General features: G+C 37.5%; 1 protein-coding gene across 1 annotated transcript in view; it reads left to right on the forward strand.

Annotated features, from left to right (window-relative positions):
• Window positions 1-18,156, forward strand: part of MTMR9 (myotubularin related protein 9) — an 86,015-nt gene that overhangs the window by 32,702 nt on the left and 35,157 nt on the right. Inside the window, exons 4-6 of the mRNA XM_067745321.1 lie at window positions 4,275-4,448; window positions 7,199-7,416; window positions 8,532-8,693. Of these exons, the coding sequence (XP_067601422.1) occupies window positions 4,275-4,448; window positions 7,199-7,416; window positions 8,532-8,693 (554 nt within the window). The remainder of the gene's footprint in view (window positions 1-4,274; window positions 4,449-7,198; window positions 7,417-8,531; window positions 8,694-18,156) is intronic.

Consider the following 18,156-nt stretch of genomic DNA (forward strand, 5'->3'; position numbering starts at 1 on the left):
AAAACAAGTAGAGACAGAATCTGAACAACACTCTCTGATGTTCATTGAATACTACTTCCCAACTTCTGCACAATAAACAACATGCAAGAGCACATGGTATGTTTTCTAAGAGAGAATATACGCTGGGCTATTAAATAAATATCAATAAATCTAAAAGGATTGAAACCATACAGTATATAATCCCTGATCACAAAGTAATTATATTAGAAATCAGTTAACACTAAGGTATCGAGGAATACCCAGAGTATTTCTAAATTAAACAACATGCTTGTAAATAATCTGTAACTCAAAGATGAAATCAGAAAGGAAATTAGGAAATATTTTGAACTGAATGATAATATCAAAATTTGTAGAATATAGCTAAAGCAATGTTTAGAGAGAAACTTATAATGTTAAAGTGCTAATATAAAACAAGAAGAAAGGTCTAAAATCACCGACTTAAGCTCCAACTTAAGAAACTGGGAAAAAAATGAGCAAAGTAACTTGAAAGAATGAAATGATAAAAATGAAATGAACAAAATAACTAGAACTAATAAGTTTAGCAAGGTTGCTCGGTACAAGTGTACAAAATCTAACTGGCAATAAGCAATCTTAAAATGAATAAAGTACTTAGTAATACATTTAACAAAAGGGCAGGATCTATACAAAACACAAAAGAAAACACAAAACATTGCTGAGAGAAGTTAAAGGACATCTAAATAAAAGGAGAAACACATGTTCATGGATTGGAAGACAGTATGGTTAAGATCAGTCAGTAATGGGCTGAGTTATGTAAAGGACCCAATAGTAAATACTTTAGGCTTTGAGGGTCATGAAATCTTTGTTGCAGCTGCTCCACTCTGCTGTTACAGCATGAAAACAGCAATAAATAATATATCAATGAATGGGTGGTGCTGTGTTCCAGTAGTATCTTACAGGCATACCTCATTTTATTGCATTTTCATCTTATTGTGCTTTTCAGATATTGTGTTCTTTACAAATTGAAGGTTTGTGGCAATCCTATGTCAAGCAAGTCTTTCAGTGCCACTTTTCCAACAGCATTTGCTTACTTCATGTCTCTGTTGCATTTTGGTAATTCTGAAAATATTTCAAATCCTCCACCAGCAGAAAGATTATGACTTGCTAAAGGCTCAGATGATGGTTAGCATTTTTTAGCAACAAAATATTTTAAAATTAAGGTATGTACATTTTATTTTTTTAAGACATATTGATGTTGCGCACTTAATAGACTACAGTATAGTGTAAACATAACTTACATGCATTGGGAAAGCAAAAAATTTGTGACTCGCTTTGTTGCAATATTCACTTAATTGCAGTGGTCTGGAACCAAACCTGCAATGTCTCTGAGGTATGCCTGCATTTACAAAAACAAGCAGGGGCCTGGATTTGGCTTGTGGACTATAGTTTGCTGACCTCTCATTAAGATGCTAATTCTCTCCAAATTGATTTATTGATTCAGTGCAACTCCTATCAAAATTCCAATAGATGTCTTTGTAGAAATTGCCAAGATTATCCTGAAATTTATATGGAACTGCAGAGTTACTAGAATAGCCAAAACAACTTTGAAAAAAAATAGCTAAATTATTTACATTACTTGATTTGAAATTTTACTATCAGGTTACAGTAATCAAGAGAATGTGGTATATTGGCTTAAGGATAGATATATAAATCCATGGAACAAGATAGAGGGTCTAGAGATAAACTCTCCCATTTGTGGTCAATTTTTGCCAAAGGTGCCTAGACAATTTTATAGGTAAAGGAGAGTTTTTTTCAACTAATGGCATTGGAACAACTGGACTGATAAAAGATAGATCTAGACCTTTACTTCCATACACAAAAATTAACTCAAAATATATTATAGACCAAAACATAAGAGCTAAAGGTATACAATTTCTTGAAGAAAACACAGGAGAAGATATTTATGACCATAGATTAGGCAAAGATTTCTTAGATAAGACACTAAAAGTGACCGAAAGCAGATTAGTGATTTCCTAGTATTGGTTGTGGAGGGGAAGGTATGGACTGCAAAGATGCACAAGGGTATCCCAGCAAACACCATGTAGGATAACCAAAAGGAAATTTTTACTTAGATGTATTGAGTTCAGCTATTGAACAGTAAGGCAAAGAGAATATCACAAAATTAACCAAAGAGAAAAGACAAATTACATACATGGTGAAACAAAATTAGAAGAGAAAAAAACAATTTGGTAAAATTAAACATCTACTTATGATAAAAGCTCTTAGCAGAGTTGGATTTGAAAGGAATTTATTTAATCTGATACAGGGTAGCTACAAAAACAAAAATATACAAAAAGCAAATCTTTCATTTGACAAAGATGCCTGCCATTGCTACTCATAGCTGACTCAGGAAGACAAGAAGGAAAAATAAAAGGTATTAGGATTGAAATGAAAGAAGCAAAATTGCTATTAGTTGGGTTTTTTTGGCCATGCAGTACGTGGGATCTTAATTCCCTGATCAGGGGTTAAACCTGCCCCCCTGCATTGGGAGCGCAAAATCTTAACCATTGGACCACCAGGGAAGTCCCTGCTCTTAGTTGTTGATTATATGCTTCTCTACATAGGAAACTGAAAGAATCTTGAAATTGTAGGCATTTCTCTACACCAAACATAATTTTGAAGACATACAACTAAAATGCTGTAAAAATATAATGTTCCTAGGAGTATATCTAAGAAAAGATATGAAAGATGTTTATTGAGAGAATTTTAAAACTTTATTGAAAAATTAAGAAAGCTTTGAAAAGTAGAGGGACACTATGCTCATAGACAAGGATATTAAATATTATAAAGATGTCTCCAAATCAATCTATAAAGTCAGTGCTATCTTATTAAAACACCAGTGGGTTTTTAAGTGGAATTTGATAAAAGTTACATGAAAGAGCAAAGGATCAAGGGGAACCAAGGTTCTCTTGAAGAGCAAGAAGGAGGGAAGAGGATTCTAGGAGACTTAGCCTACTAAATACAAAGTTTATTCTAAAAGCCGTGGATGGACTTGCTGCAGCTAGACAAGTGCGACAGAATAGAGAGACCAACGTGTGGAAAGTTAATATTTGACAGAAGTGGCATTGCAGGTCAATGAAGAATCATAGCATTCTCTGGAGTAGGAAATCAGTAAGTAATACCTAATTGTGAAAAATAGCCAAAAATTAAAAAAAAACAAAAAACAGCTGAAAGAGTTGAAAATGGTTACTTCTGGGGAAAGGGAATTAGATGATGTGTGAGCAGGAAACAGGTAACTTCCTTTTTAAAAAATAATTTTTTAGAAACTGTCTTTTAAATTAGTAATGTGAATAACTGAACAGTGAAAAAATTTAATTAAAAAATATTGTATCTTGTAAAAGGATTTTTTTTTTTTAAATACATTTATCAGACATGCTTTGGTTTATCCTCATGATACTACGAGCCATGCCCAGCATGTTAGGGCAACTCTGATTTATAGGAACATATTGAAATTTACATACACATAATTTTGTTTGTTTTTTGCAGTGCAAAGCTTTTTACAGTCTTTAAGTGATTTTCATTTTTGATATTAGAAATAAGTTGTCATTTGATAGTTTTATGTTGTGTACTTTTGGTTCTTAGCATACTGAGTTTGAAATTATTTCATTGACTTCTAAGCATAATCTTTCTTAGTATTAAGTTGTTATTGCTTTAAGAGAGATGTTAACAGTCTTTCCTCATTTTTCTCCTTTTTTAAATAACAGAAATGAGCAAGGGGTTTGATGTAAGTATTAGCAGTGTTCTGTTCTGGTTAAGCATCATCTGGAGTTTTAGTCTTCCTGTTGCTGTACTTTAAGAGTACCATTAACAAAGTAAATGGTACCAAGACAAGAAGGAATGAGATGATGTTGGCCCTGATATTCATAAATATACTTAATATATTTAACTTGGAGAATAGAAGACTAAGGGAGAAACAACTCTTTCATATATTCCATAAGATGTCATGTGAAATGGGGAACTTGTACTGAAATCACAGTAAACAACAATAGAGGAAGTTACAGAGCAATAAGTTTTGCTCAATAGGAGGAAGAACTTTCTAGGAACTAGGGATACCTAGCACTGTAGGAAGCTGGCTCTGAAGAGTGGAGCTCCTTTTCTGTGGAAGTATTTAAGTATGGGCTAGGTATCCTTCTATTAAATTCCTGTGAGATGGCTTCTTCACTGTATGAAAATTGATCTCTAAGCTTTAAAAGTTTTCAGATTACTTTGTGACATTGAGATACTTGCTTAGCTTTGAAGTATTTTGTGTTTTTCAGACCAGTGAATGGAGGTTAAGCTATGTCAATAAGGAATTTGCTGTTTGCCCCTCTTACCCACCAATTGTCATAGTACCCAAAGCCATTGATGATGAAGCTCTTCGGAAGGTAGCTACGTTTCGACATGGAGGACGCTTCCCAGTACTCAGCTATTATCATAAAAAAAATGGAATGGTAAGTGAACAATAAATACTACTGCTTAATCGACTGGAAGACTTGGTTTGAGGTTCTTAGAAATGTTCCCCTTTTCTGTGTACCTGTTCATTGAAGTGATTAGTCTCTCCCGCTGGGACTTCTGTTATTTAAGCTTTAGGGAATCAGGAGTAGAGTGTTTTCTGTGATCAGGACATGACTTTGAATTCTTTCCATGATGCTGCTTAACCTTAGAAAAGCCCAAAGAAGTGTATCTTTAGGACTCAGTACAAAGGGAGCTAATGTTTAGTTTATACTTAAAATGAACACTCTTAGGTAGAAAAATAAATTTCTCTGACCGGAATAATGGTATGATACTTTATTTTAATGATTCTCACCAGATTTTCCTGTGAAAGGTAAATTGAACAGACGTTTTTATTTTCAGAAGGGAAAAGAGTGACACATGTCATTAGTCACAACTTAAGTAAACACAGGAGTCAGGAATTGAATAGGCAAGTGCTCACTGTGTGTTCGTTTCCTAAATATTTTCGAAGTTTATTTCTCTCCTCTTATTTTCTCTTTGTCAGTAAACTCTGCTTCTCATTTTGAATCCAGTAGTAAATGAGTGGGTAAGTTATAGCTATCTTCCATTTTCCTTTTTCCCCTGGTAGTAAGTCAAGTGTAGATATTTAGGATAAAGGGATTTCTAGAAATCAGGTCACCTATCTTGCCTGCTCAGCAGTATTTCTCTTCACTAGGGTTCACCATAAAGCATTTTAACAACTCATAAAATATATTATTGCGTCCAGTTACATGGTAAGTGCAGTCTGAGAGTTAGCCATTGTCATCCTCTGGATGACCTTCCTTTTGTTAAATTTCAGGGTAGTTAAGATAACAGTATGTATTATGGCACTGGTCCCCAACCTTTTTGGCACCAGGGACTCTTCATGGAAGACAGTTTTTCCACTGAAAGGGTGGGGGGTGGCTCAGGCGGTAATGCAGGTGATGGGTAGCGGCAGATGAAGCTTCGCTCGCCCACCTACCACTCACCTCCTACTCTGAGGCCTGGTTCCTAACAGGCTGTGGGCTGGTACCGGTCTGCGGCCTGGGGGTTGGGAACCCCTGTATTATGGGACGAGCTTGAAATAATTCTAAACCATTCACCAGGGAATAGATCAGTATAACAGATATTGATTTCTTGAGAAAAGTTTCAAAAGCAGACTTCGAAGTATGTAGTTTTTGGTCTTTGGAGTCAAGTGGTTAAGTCCTGGAATACTGGAAGAAGACCACTGGAGAATAAAGAATAAATAAGTAGTTTTCAAGATATTGAAAGTGATTCCCGAAACAAGAATAATAGTACATAAATTTTTTTTATTTTACCATCGGTGCCTTTTCTCTTTATAATTCTTGATAAAACCTGCCAACCCTAAGTTTATGTAGTTGAAGCCAAAGTTTCCTGGTGTGTAGGCTGTTATCATTATCTAAATTACAGGCCCAGATCTGCTGGATAATTAATTCACTGACTAAATGAATTGTAATATTTGATCTTAAAGAGGAACTATAATTTATTATGTGAAAGTATTTTGAGATAGTAGGAAGAAAAATCATGTAAAAGTGCAAGTCTTGTTTTTGTTTTACAATGATTAACTGTTGTCAATACATAGAAACATTTCTTTGTTTTAGGATCAAATTCATCTCCGAAGTGACACACAATTTTTTTATTCTTTTAAAACATCTTTATTGGAGTATAATTGCTTTACAATGGTGTGTTAGTTTCTGCTGTATAACAAAGTGAATCAGCTATACATATAACTTATATCCCCATATCCCCTCCCTCTTGCGTCTCCCTCCCACCCTCCTTATCCCACCCCTCTAGGTGGTCACAGAGCACCGAGCTGATCTCCCTGTGCTATGCGGCTGCTTCCCACTAGCTATTGGTTTTACATTTAGTAGTGTATATATGTCCATGCCACTCTCTCACTTCGTCCCAGCTTACCCTTCCCCCTCCCTGCATCCTCAAGTCCATTCTCTAGTAGGTCTGCGTCTTTATTCCCTTCATGCCCCTAGGTTCTTTTTTTTTAAACAGAGAACAGGGGTCTTTATTTATTTATTTATTTATAAATTTATTTATTTATTTTGGGCTGTGTTGGGTCTTCGTTTCTGTGTGAGGGCTTTCTCTAGTTGTGGCAAGTGAGGGCCACTCTTCATCGTGGTGCACGGGCCTCTCACTATCGCAGCCTCTCTTGTTGCGGAGCACAGGCTCCAGACGCGCAGGCTCAGTAGTTGTGGCTCACGGGCCTAGTTGCTCCGCGGCATGTGGGATCTTCCCAGACCAGGGCTCGAACCCGTGTCCCCTGCATTAGCAGGCAGATTCTCAACCACTGCCCCACCAGGGAAGCCCCCACCTAGGTTCATCATGACCATTTTCTTTAGATTCCATATATATGTGTTAGTATACGGTATTTGTTTTTCTCTTTCTGACTTACTTCACTCTGTATGACAGACTCTAGGTCCATCCACCTCACTACAAATAACTCAATTTCGTTTCTTTTTATGGCTGAGTAATATTGCATTGTATATATGTGCCACATCTTTATCCATTCATCTGTCAGTGGACACTTAGGTTGCTTCCATGTCCTGGCTATTGTAAATAGAGCTGCAATGAACACTGTGGTACATTACTCTTTATAGAATTGTTTTTTGAGATACTCTTAATGTAGCTAATTCATTTCTGCTTTCAGAAACTTTAAAAAGCAGCTACTGTTAAATTTTAGACTCTTTTGTCCTTGTAGGTTATTATGCGAAGTGGTCAGCCACTCACTGGCACAAATGGGAGACGGTGCAAAGAAGATGAGAAGCTGATAAATGCTACCCTCAGGGCAGGAAAGCGTGGCTACATCATTGACACCCGACCTCTAAACGTAGCTCAGCAAGCTAGAGCCAAAGGAGGCGGCTTTGAACAAGAAGCTCATTATCCCCAGTGGAGGCGGATTCATAAGTCCATTGAGAGGTAAAAGATTTGGGAGACAGTACTGGACTCTTATTTGAAGATATTTAGAGTGGGTGAGCCCTTAGCTGTTCAAAAATCACAAGTTTTCAAATGAACCTTCATATTAACTTGAGTCAAAAATTGGCTGGATATCCTGTCCTTGTGTTTTTTGGTTTTTTCTGCGATACGCGGTCCTCTCACTGTTGTGGCTTCTCCCGCTGTGGAGCACAGGCTCCGGACGCACAGGCTCAGCAGCCATGGCTCACGGGCCCAGCCGCTCCGCGGCATGTGGGATCTTCGCGGACCGAGGCATGAAGCCGTGTCCCCTGCATCGGCAGGCAGACTCTCAACCGCTGCACCACCAGGGAAGCCCTGTCCTTGTGTTTTATAAGATAAGCAGAAAACTTATGGTGGATGCTCAGAAGTGAGTTTTGATCAGATAGCATTTTTTCTCTGTTAGCTCTGAAATTTCATCACCATGAGGTCTGCTCCTCTACTTGTAGATCAGCAGTCACCAAACTTACTGAAAAGATATGCTACACATAATTATGTTTTCCTAAGTCAAAAAGACTTAGACATTTAATTTCCCTGATACACACTTATTTTCACACCTTGTTTCCTCTACCTATATCATCTCCTTTATGCTTGCAATTAGTGGTTTATAATTGCTTCTGGGTGGGTGAGTGGGTAGGAGTTAGAGTTAATAAAACAATGGGATCTGAGCTGGCCTTGGGCATCCCTGCTGTGACAGTACAGGTGTCCAGAGTTGATTCTGTGGGAACGGGACACAGATGTTAGTGATGCTGTTTTGTGACCTGTGACAAAAAGCAGTGCTGTGGCCCTCTTCTCAGTCAGATAATTCAGTTATGCAAACTGGGTTTAATCTGTTCAGTTGAGGAAGAGTTTACCATCGCAGGCATTTTAAGCATTTCACACTCATGTTTAAATATTAGTTTTTCAGTCTTTAACCCTATAAGTTATTATATAGCAAGGTAAATATTTTTATAGTATTTGGAGCTGCTTTTGCCCTTGCATATATATATTGGAGGCTGAGTTTTTGATTTGGTTTCTTCCTTCATTGTTCTATGTTCTGTTTTCTTTCTTTCTTCTTTTTAACTTTTTCTTGTTTTTGAAAGGTATCACATTCTTCAGGAGAGCTTAATCAAACTCGTGGAAGCTTGTAATGACCAAACACATAACATGGACCGATGGCTCAGTAGATTGGAGGCCTCCAACTGGCTGACTCACATCAAGGAGATTCTGACAACTGCCTGTCTGGTAGCTCAGTGTCTCGACAGGTAAAGTGCATCTCCAGGTTATAGAGCGGGCCACTCACACCAACAAGACTTCGCTTCCATCCAGACCTGTGGTTGTGTATCATGTTACTGTTCATGCCTGTCTGTATCTTATGTTTACATAAGATCATTTTACAAATAACTGTAGAAGATAGTCAACGCCATTCAGTGTCAGTGAAGTATGTGTGTAGAGTCTGGCATTTAATTGATAATGTTTGTTGAATGAATGTGAACCATGTACATATACATGTCTTCCATGACAAAATTTTTTTAAGTATTAAAGGACCTATTTTTTTCTATAAAAATCCTTAAAATGTGAATCTACCAATTTTCCTTTTCTTAGACTGAAAAAGAATGAAAAGAAGTTTTCTTATTTCTCCTCAGAGGGCCAAACTTGGCCTTCAAGGAACTTTTGAAATAGCAATGAAAGGAAACATGTAATTTTGTTACACAGTAAATGATCCTTTCTAATTTCTCAGCTATCTTGTTACAAACTACTTGATATGTGCAGTTATATCTGGATCTCAAGTTGAGAAAACCGGATGGTAGTGATGTGAAGTATATGAAGTGATTTTAGTTTATTCACTCAGTTGAAAGTTGCTAATCCTCGAGACTTGAGGCAGAAGACTTGAACAGGGGCAGAAGGATTGGTATAAGTTGTTGCAGAAGCTTAGAATGCCCTTTTCATTTATTTTTTCATTTTAAACCTGTTTTTTTTTAAAAAATAAATTTATCTATTTAGGGCCGCGTCGGGTCTTCGTTGCTGCATGCGGGCTTTCTCTAATTGCCGCAAGTGGGGCCTTCTCTTCCTTGCAGTGCGTGGGCTTCTCATTGTGGTGGCTTCTCTTGTTGCAGAGTACAGGCTCTAGGCGTGTGGGCTTCAGTAGTTGTGGCACGCAGGCTCAGTAGTTGTGGCGCACAGGATTAGTTGCTCCGCAGCATGTGGGATCTTCCGGGACCAGGGCTCAAACCCGTGTCCCCTGCATTGGCAGGTGGATTCTTAACCACTGCACTACCAGGGGAGGTCGTTTTAAAATGTTATATGCTTGCAAAGATGGGGTGGAGGGCAGTGCTGAACTTCCTAGCAGCCAATTCAAAGGCAGAGAACACTTTGCTTAAAAATGAACCCACATAAACATGAATTTCAATTAGAACCCCGATCTGCATTCACACAGGATGCTGCAACAGGCCCTAGAAGAGCTGGCTAAGTCCTTGTCTTGGTCCATCTCTACTCTAATGTCTTCATTAGCTTCCACAGAGAATAGATGTCTCCTCGATAAGGCATCAGTTACTCTACTTGAAAGCAGATGGGACAAAGACTGAAAGGAGGTTTTCTGAAAACCAGATTTTTTTTTTTTTTTTTTGCGGTATGCAGGCCTCTCACTGTTGTGGCCTCTCCTGTTGCGGAGCACAGGCTCCGGACGTGCAGGCTCAGCGGCCATGGCTCACAGGCCCAGCCGCTCCGCGGCACGTGGGATCTTCCCAGACCGGGGCACAAAACCGTGTCTCCTGCATCGGCAGGCAGACTCTCAACCACTGCGCCACTAGGGAAGCCCTACATATATAATTTCATTTAAGCTTCCAAACAACAATTGTTATGTATTATTACCCTACCTCTATAGATAAGGAAAAATAAAATCAGAGTAAGTTGCCTGAGTTGTACTGATTACAGCCCAAGTGGCAGTGCTGAGATTCCAACCTTTTTGTAAGAAATAATTAAGGAATAACACAGATAGACCCCTGAGTGTATGTCTCTGGATCATTTCCTGGATCTTTAAATGGCTGTTGTTCTGCTCTGGTATTTTCTATGCTATTTTGTTTGTTTGTTTGTTGTTGTTTTTGGTTTAAGTAACATCAGGGATGGTTAACATAAAAACTTTTAGCTGGGAGAGCAAATCTATTTCAGAGAGAAAAATGCCCATCCCTTGGTTGTTTCAGAAGGGTCTCCTTATTTGCTTCAGAAAGCTGAAGGAAGACTCTGGGAGCACATTAATATATGCTAACAACTTTTTCTATAGGAAAACGTGAAAACTTGCCCCACTCTTGTGCAAGATGGAACACGAAATATTTTAATACATTATCCTTCTATATTAAAAAAAAACTAGGCTGCTGTTTTAAAATAGGATAGATGTGACCCCAGTTGCATTTTGGGGGGTTAATTTTTAAATGTTTGCACACCAACAATTTCATCAGCAAAAACATACATCTCTGAATAAAATGAGAAATACTTATAACCAAGAAGAAAAACAGATAATTTCACTGGTAGTTACTGATTTTATGTTTTTCAGTTTATCAGAGGGATTTTTCTTTTTGTGCAAGCATTTTGCATGCTTATTTTGGGTCAAATTCTAAACCTAGCCCTGACACCAGTATTTAATTCCCAGGGGCTAGTATATGTACACAAGGAAAGCTTCCAAAGATATCTTCCTATCAACTGAGTTATTTAAAATAATAATCTATTTGTCTGCCAGAAAAAACATATTGATATCATATTAAAGCTAAACTTTTGGAGGGGAAAACATATTTTGTTATTCATTTCTAAACAATTTAAAAAAGAAATATGAAAATAATTACAAAATAAAACTTTCTAGAGTCATAAAATTATTTTATACTCCTAAGTGGTTAATTCCTTTTTTAAATTAATCGAAGTATATTTGATTTACAGTGTTGTATTAGTTTCAGGTGTACAGCAAAATGATTCAGTTATACATATACATATATCTATTCTTTTTCAGATTCATTTCCCATATAGATGATTACAGAGTATTGAGTAGAGTTCCCTGTGCTCTATAGTAGGTCCTTGCTGATTATCTATTTTATATATAGTAGTGTGTATAGGTTAATCCCAACCTCCTAATTTATCCCTTCCCCTCCTTTCCCTTTGGTAACCCATAAGTCTGTTTTCTAAGTCTGTGAGTCAGTTTCTGTTTTGTAAATAAGTTCATTTGTATCATTTTTTTAGATTCCACGTATAAGTGATATGATTTGATATTTGTCTCTGTCTGACTTCACTTAGTATGATCATCTCTAGGTCCATCCATGTTGCTGCAAAAGGCATTATTTCATTCTTTTTTCATTCATTTTATCCCCATCAGTGTATACATGTCAATCCCAATCTCCCAACTCATCACACCACCACCACCACCACCACCGCCACTTCCCCCCTTGGTGTCCGTACGTTTGTTCTCTACATCTGTGTCTCAATTTCTGCCCTGCAAACCAGTTTATCTGTACCATTTTTCTAGGATCCACATATATGCGTTAATATACTATATTTGTTTTTCTCTTTTTGCCTTCACTCTGTATGACAGTCTTTAGATCCATCCACATCTCTACAAAGGACCCGATTTTGTTCCTTTTCATGGCTAAATAGTATTCCATTGTGCACATGTGCCACATCTTCTTTATCCATTCATCTATCAGTGGACCTTTAGGTTGCTTCCATGTCTTGGCTATTGTAAACAGTGCTGCAGTGAACACTGAGGTGCATGTATCTTTTCAAAGTATGGTTTTCTCCAGATATATGCCCAGGAGTGGGATTGCTGGATCATATGGTAGCTCTATTTTTAGTTTTTTGAGGAACCTCCATACTGTTTTCCATAGTGGCTATGTCAGTTTACATTCCCACCAATAGTGTAGGAAGGTTCCCTTTTCCCCACACCCTCTCCAGCATTTATTGTTTGTAGACTTTTTGATGATGGCCATTCTGAATGGTGTGATGGGATACCTCAGTAGTTTTGATTTGCATTTCTCTATTAGCGATGTTGAGCAACTTTTCATGTGCTTTTTGGCCATCTGCATGTCTTTGGAGAAATGTCTGTTTATATCTTCTGCCCATTTTTTGATTGGGTTATTTGTTTTCTGCATCATCTGTTTGTATATTTTGGAGATTAATCCCTTGTCAGTTGCTTCGTTTGCAAATGTTTTCTCCCATTCTGTGGGTTTTCTTTTCATTTTGTTTATGGTTTCCTTTGCTGTGCAAAAGCTTTTAAGTTTTTTTTTTCTGGCTGCGTTGGGTCTTCGTTGCTGCACATAGACTTTCTCCAGTTGCGGCAAGCGGGGGCTACTCTTCATTGCAGTGTGCAGGCTTCTCATTGTGGTAGCTTCTCTTGTTGTGGAGCATGGGCTCTAGGCACGCGGGCTTCAGTAGTTGTGGCTCACAGGCTCTAGAGCGCAGGTTCAGTAGTTGCACATGGGCTTAGTTGCTCCACGGCATGTGGGATCTTCTCGGACCAGGGCTTGAATCCGTGTCCCCTGCATTGGCAGGCAGATCCCTAACAACTGTGACACCAGGGAAGTCCCACTTTTAAGTTTATTCGGTCCCATTTGTTTATTTTTCTTTTTTTTTTTTATTGGAGTATAGTTGCTTTACACTGCTGTGTCAGTTTGTTTTTATCTTCATTAATGTAGGAGGTGGATTGAAAAAGATATTGCTGTGATTTACGTCAAAGAGTGTTCTGCCTATGTTTTCCTCCAAGAGTTTTATAGTATCTGGTCTTATATTTAGTTCTTTAATCCATTTTGAGTTTATTTTTGTATATGGTGTTAGAGAATGTTCTAATTTCATTCTTTTACATGTATCTGTCCAGTTTTTCCAGCACACTGAGGGGTTAATTGTAATATTTCCACAAAGACATGTCATAAGTGACAAGCCAGAAGCTGTGACTTGGGCTTGAGGTAGACGTTTTAGTACTATATGAAGCTCTGTAAGTAAAAATTTTAGATTCAACATTAATTAGACAGTATAATCAGACTCTAATCAGGACAGCAATTGTTAATGTGTCGACCACACATTTACAGATACTGGTGAGAAAACTGGCTAAATTATCAAACCCGAGAAGAAAATGCCTACTTTTGTTATTTCCTTAAGTCATCAAGAAGATTCAATTGTTCTCAGCTTTGAAAAAAGGATATTGACTGCAAAAAATTTACATAGACAGTAGCATGCATTCTTAGATATGATGGAACAATTTAATTAATGATGATGTTGGGATCCTGTTTTCATAAATGCATTGTTCTTTTTTTTTTATGACGTCTGTTTCCATTTATTCATCTGATCTGTCCATTAATTCGTCTACTTTTTGACGCTTCCAAGCACATTACAGATCATTTACCTTTTTTTATTAACATTTTTTCTTTTTTATTCAAACACAAAGTCACAAAAATTATAATCATCCTCATCAGTTCACTCAGTCCCATGTAATTAATTTTTTTTCATCTTGATCTTTTGTTAACACTTTTATGAATTCATCAGTTTTCCATTAGAGTTCTGAAAATGCTTATTCATTCAGTTCAGAAGTATTATAGTCAGTTACTAGAAACCTGTACTTGTCAGAGTCTTTTCCATGAATTCCTTGAAGATGAAATTCTTTTAAAGGAACATTTTTGAAAAAGCATCAGAGTACACCCAGAAATGTCTGTAAATGACAAAAGACTTAAAAATGACCACGGTTAAAGATTTGATGAAAGTTCATAATAATGCAATTGACAAGGAAATTTAGTTATTTCTGAGATGTACATTTTAAAGTAATAACTACAATTATGACATAAAACATTACACCAGAACATACAAGATTTTTAGAAATTTCTTGTAATGTCTGAAACATTTATATTAACATATTTCCATACAAATAACCCAAACAAACTTTAGTATTAGTTTTTTGTATTGTTCTGTTTTTTTATACAGCAGGTTCTTATTAGTCATCAATTTTATACACATCAGTGTATACATGTCAATCCCAATCGCCCAATTCAGCACACCACCATTCCCAACCCCCCGCGGTTTTCCCCCCTTGGTGTCCATACGTTTGTTCTCTACATCTGTGTCTCAACTTCTGCCCTGCAAACCGGCTCATCTGTACCATTTTTCTAGGTTCCACATACATGCATTAATATACGATATTTGTTTTTCTCTGACTTACTTCACTCCGTATGACAGTCTCTAGATCCATCCACGTCTCAACAAATGACTCAATTTCATTCCTTTTTATGGCTCAGTAATATTCCATTGTGTATATGTACCACATCTTCTTTATCCATTCGTCTGTCGATGGGCATTTAGGTTGCTTCCATGACCTGGCTGTTGTAAATAGTGCTGCAATGAACATTGGGGTGCATGTGTCTTTTTGAATTATGGTTTTCTCTGGGTATATACCCAGTAGTGGGATTGCTGGGTCATATGGTAGTTCTATTTTTAGTTTTTTAAGGAACCTCCATACTGTTCTCTGTAGTGGCTGTATCAATTTACATTCCCACCAACAGTGCAAGAGGGTTCCCTATTCTCCATACCCTCTCCAGCATTTGTTGTTTGTAGATTTTCTGATGATACCTATTTTGACTGCTGTGAGGTGATACCTCATTGTAGTTTTCATTTGCATTTCTCTAATAATTAGTGATGTTGAGCAGCTTTTCATGTGCTTCTTGGCCATCTGTACATCTTCTTTGGAGAAATGTCTATTTAGGTCTTCTGCCCATTTTTTGAGTCGGTTGTTTGTTTCTTTAATATTGAGCTGCATGAGCTGCTTATATATTTTGGATATTAATCCTTTGTCCGTTGATTCGTTTGCAAATATTTTCTCGTATTCTGAGGATTGTCTTTTCGTCTGGTTTATGGTTTCCTTTGCTGTGCAAAAGCTTTTAAGTTTCACTCGGTCCCATTTGTTTATTTTTGTTTTTATTTCCATTATTCTAGGAGGTGGATCAAAAAAGATCTTGCTGTGATTTATGTCAAAGAGTGTTCTTCCTGTTTTCCTCTAAGAGTTTTATAGTGTCTGGTCTTACATTAAGTCTCTAAGCCATTTTGAGTTTATTTTTGTGTATGGTGTTAGGGAGTGTTCTAATTTCATTCTTTTACACGTAGCTGTCCAGTTTTCCCAGCACCACTCATTGAAGAGACTGTCTTTTCTCCATTGCATATCTTTGCCTCCGTTGTCATAGATTAGTTGACCATAGGTGCGTGGGTTTATCTCTGGGATTTCTATCTTGTTCCATTGATCTATGTTTCTGTTTTTGTGCCAGTACCATATTGTCTTGATTACTGTAGCTTTGTACTACAGTCTGAAGTCAGGGAGTCTGATTCCTCCAGCTCCGTTTTTTTCCCTCAACTGCTTTGGCTATTCGGGGCTTTTTGTGTTACCATACAAATTTTAAAATTATTTGTTCTAGTTCCGTAAAAAATGCCATTGGTAATTTGATAGGGATTGCATTGAATCTGTAGGTTGCTTTGGGTAGTAGAGTCATTTTCACAATATTGATTCTTCCAATCCAAGAACATGGTATATCTCTCCATCTGTTTGTATCATCTTAAATTTCTTTCATCAGCGTCTTATAGGTTTCTGCATACAGGTCTTTTGTCTCCCTAGGTAGGTTTATTCCTAGGTATTTTATTTTTTTCGTTGCAGTGGTAAATGGGAGTGTTTCCTTAATTTCTCTTTCAGGGTTTTCATCATTAGTGCATAGGAATAAAAGAGATTTCTGTGCATTAATTTTGTATCCTGTAACTTTACCATATTCATTGATTAGCTCTAGTAGTTTTCTGGTAGCATCTTTAGGATTCTCTATGTATACTGTCATGTCATCTGCAAACAATGACAGTTTCACTTCTTCTTTTCCAATTTTTATTCCTTTTATTTCCCTTTCTTCTCTGATTGCCGTGGCTAGGACTTCCAAAACTATGTTGAATAAGAGTGGCAAGAGTGGACATCCTTGTCTTGTTCCTGATCTTAGAGGAAATTCTTTCAGTTTTTCACCATTGAGAATGTGGTTTGCTGTGGGTTTGTTGTATATGGCCTTTATTATGTTGAGGTATGTTCCCTCTCTGCCCACTTTCTGGAGAGTTTTTATCATAAATAGGTGTTGAATTTTGTAAAAAGCTTTTTCTGCATCTATTGAGATGATCATATGGTTTTTCTCCTTCAGTTTGTTAATATGGTGTATCACATTGATTGACTTGCATATATTGAAGAATCCTTGCATCCCTGGGATAAATCCCACTTGATCATGGTGTATGATCCTTTTAATGTGCTGTTGGATTCTGTTTGCTGGTATTTTGTTGAGGATTTTTGCATCTATATTCATCAGTGATAGTGGTCTGTAATTTTCTACCTTTGTAGTATCTTTGGTTTTGGAATCAGGGTGATGGTGGCCTCTTAGAATGAGTTTCGGGGTGTTCCTTCCTCTGCAGTTTTTTGGAAGAGTTTGAGGAGGATGGCTGTTAGCTCTTCCCTAAATGTTTGACAATTCACCTGGGAAGCCATCTGGTCCTGGACCCTCTTTTTCTTGATGAGTCTGGCTAATGGTTTATCAACTGTGTTTATCTTCTAAAGGAACCAGCTTTTAGTTTTATTGATCTCTGCTGTTGTTTTCTTTGTGTCTACTTCATTTATTTCTGCTCTGATATTTATGATTTCTTTCCTTCTGCTACCTTTGGGTTTTGTTTGTTCTTTCTCTAGTTCCTTCAGGTGTAAGGTTAGATTGTTTGAGGTTTTTCTTGTTTCTTAAGGTAGGCTTATATAGCTGTAAACTTCCCTCTTAGAACTGCTTTTTCTGCACCCCATACGTTTTGGATATTCGTGTTTTCATTGTCTTTTGGCTCTAGGTATGTATGATTCCCTCTGTGATTTCTTCAGTGATCTCTTGGTCATTTAGTAACGTACTGGTTTTTTTTTTAATCTTTATTGGAGCATAATTGCTTTAGAGTGGTGTGTTACTTTCTGCTTTATAACAAAGTGAATCAGTTATACATATACCTGTGTTCCCATATCTCTTCCCTCTTGCGTCTCCCTCCCTCCCATCCTCCCTATCCCACCCCTCCAGGCGGTCAGAAAGAACCGAGCTGATCTCCCTGTGCTATGCGGCTGCTTCCCACTAGCTATCTACCTTACGTTTGGTAGTGTATATATGTCCGTGCCTCTCTCTCGCTTTGTCACAGCTCACCCTTCCCCCTCCCCATATCCTCAAGTCCATTCTCTAGTAGGTCTGTGTCTTTATTCCTGTCTCACCCCTAGCTTCTTCGTGACGTTTTTTTTTCCTTCTTAAATTCCATATATATGTTTTAGCCTACGGTATTTGTCTTTCTCTTTCTGACATACTTCACTCTGTGTGACAGACTCCAGGTCTATCCACCTCATTACAAATAGCTCAATTTCGTGTCTTTTTATGGCTGAGTAATAATCCATTGCATACATGTGCCACATCTTCTTTATCCATTCTTCCGATGATGGGCACGTAGGTTGTTTCCAGTCCGGGCTATTGTAAATAGAGCTGCAATGAACATTTTGGTACATGACTCTTTTTGAATTATGGTGTTCTGAGGGTATATGCCCAGTAGTGGGATTGCTGGGTCACGTGGTAGTTCTATTTGTAGTCTTTTAAGGAACCTCCATACTGTTCTCCACAGTGGCTGTATCGATTTACATTCCCACCAACAGTGCAAGTGGCTTCCCTTTTCTCCACACCCACTCCAGCA

The sequence above is a fragment of the Pseudorca crassidens genome, chromosome 7 (genome assembly GCF_039906515.1).
Source record: "Pseudorca crassidens isolate mPseCra1 chromosome 7, mPseCra1.hap1, whole genome shotgun sequence".
Lineage (NCBI taxonomy): Eukaryota > Metazoa > Chordata > Mammalia > Artiodactyla > Delphinidae > Pseudorca > Pseudorca crassidens.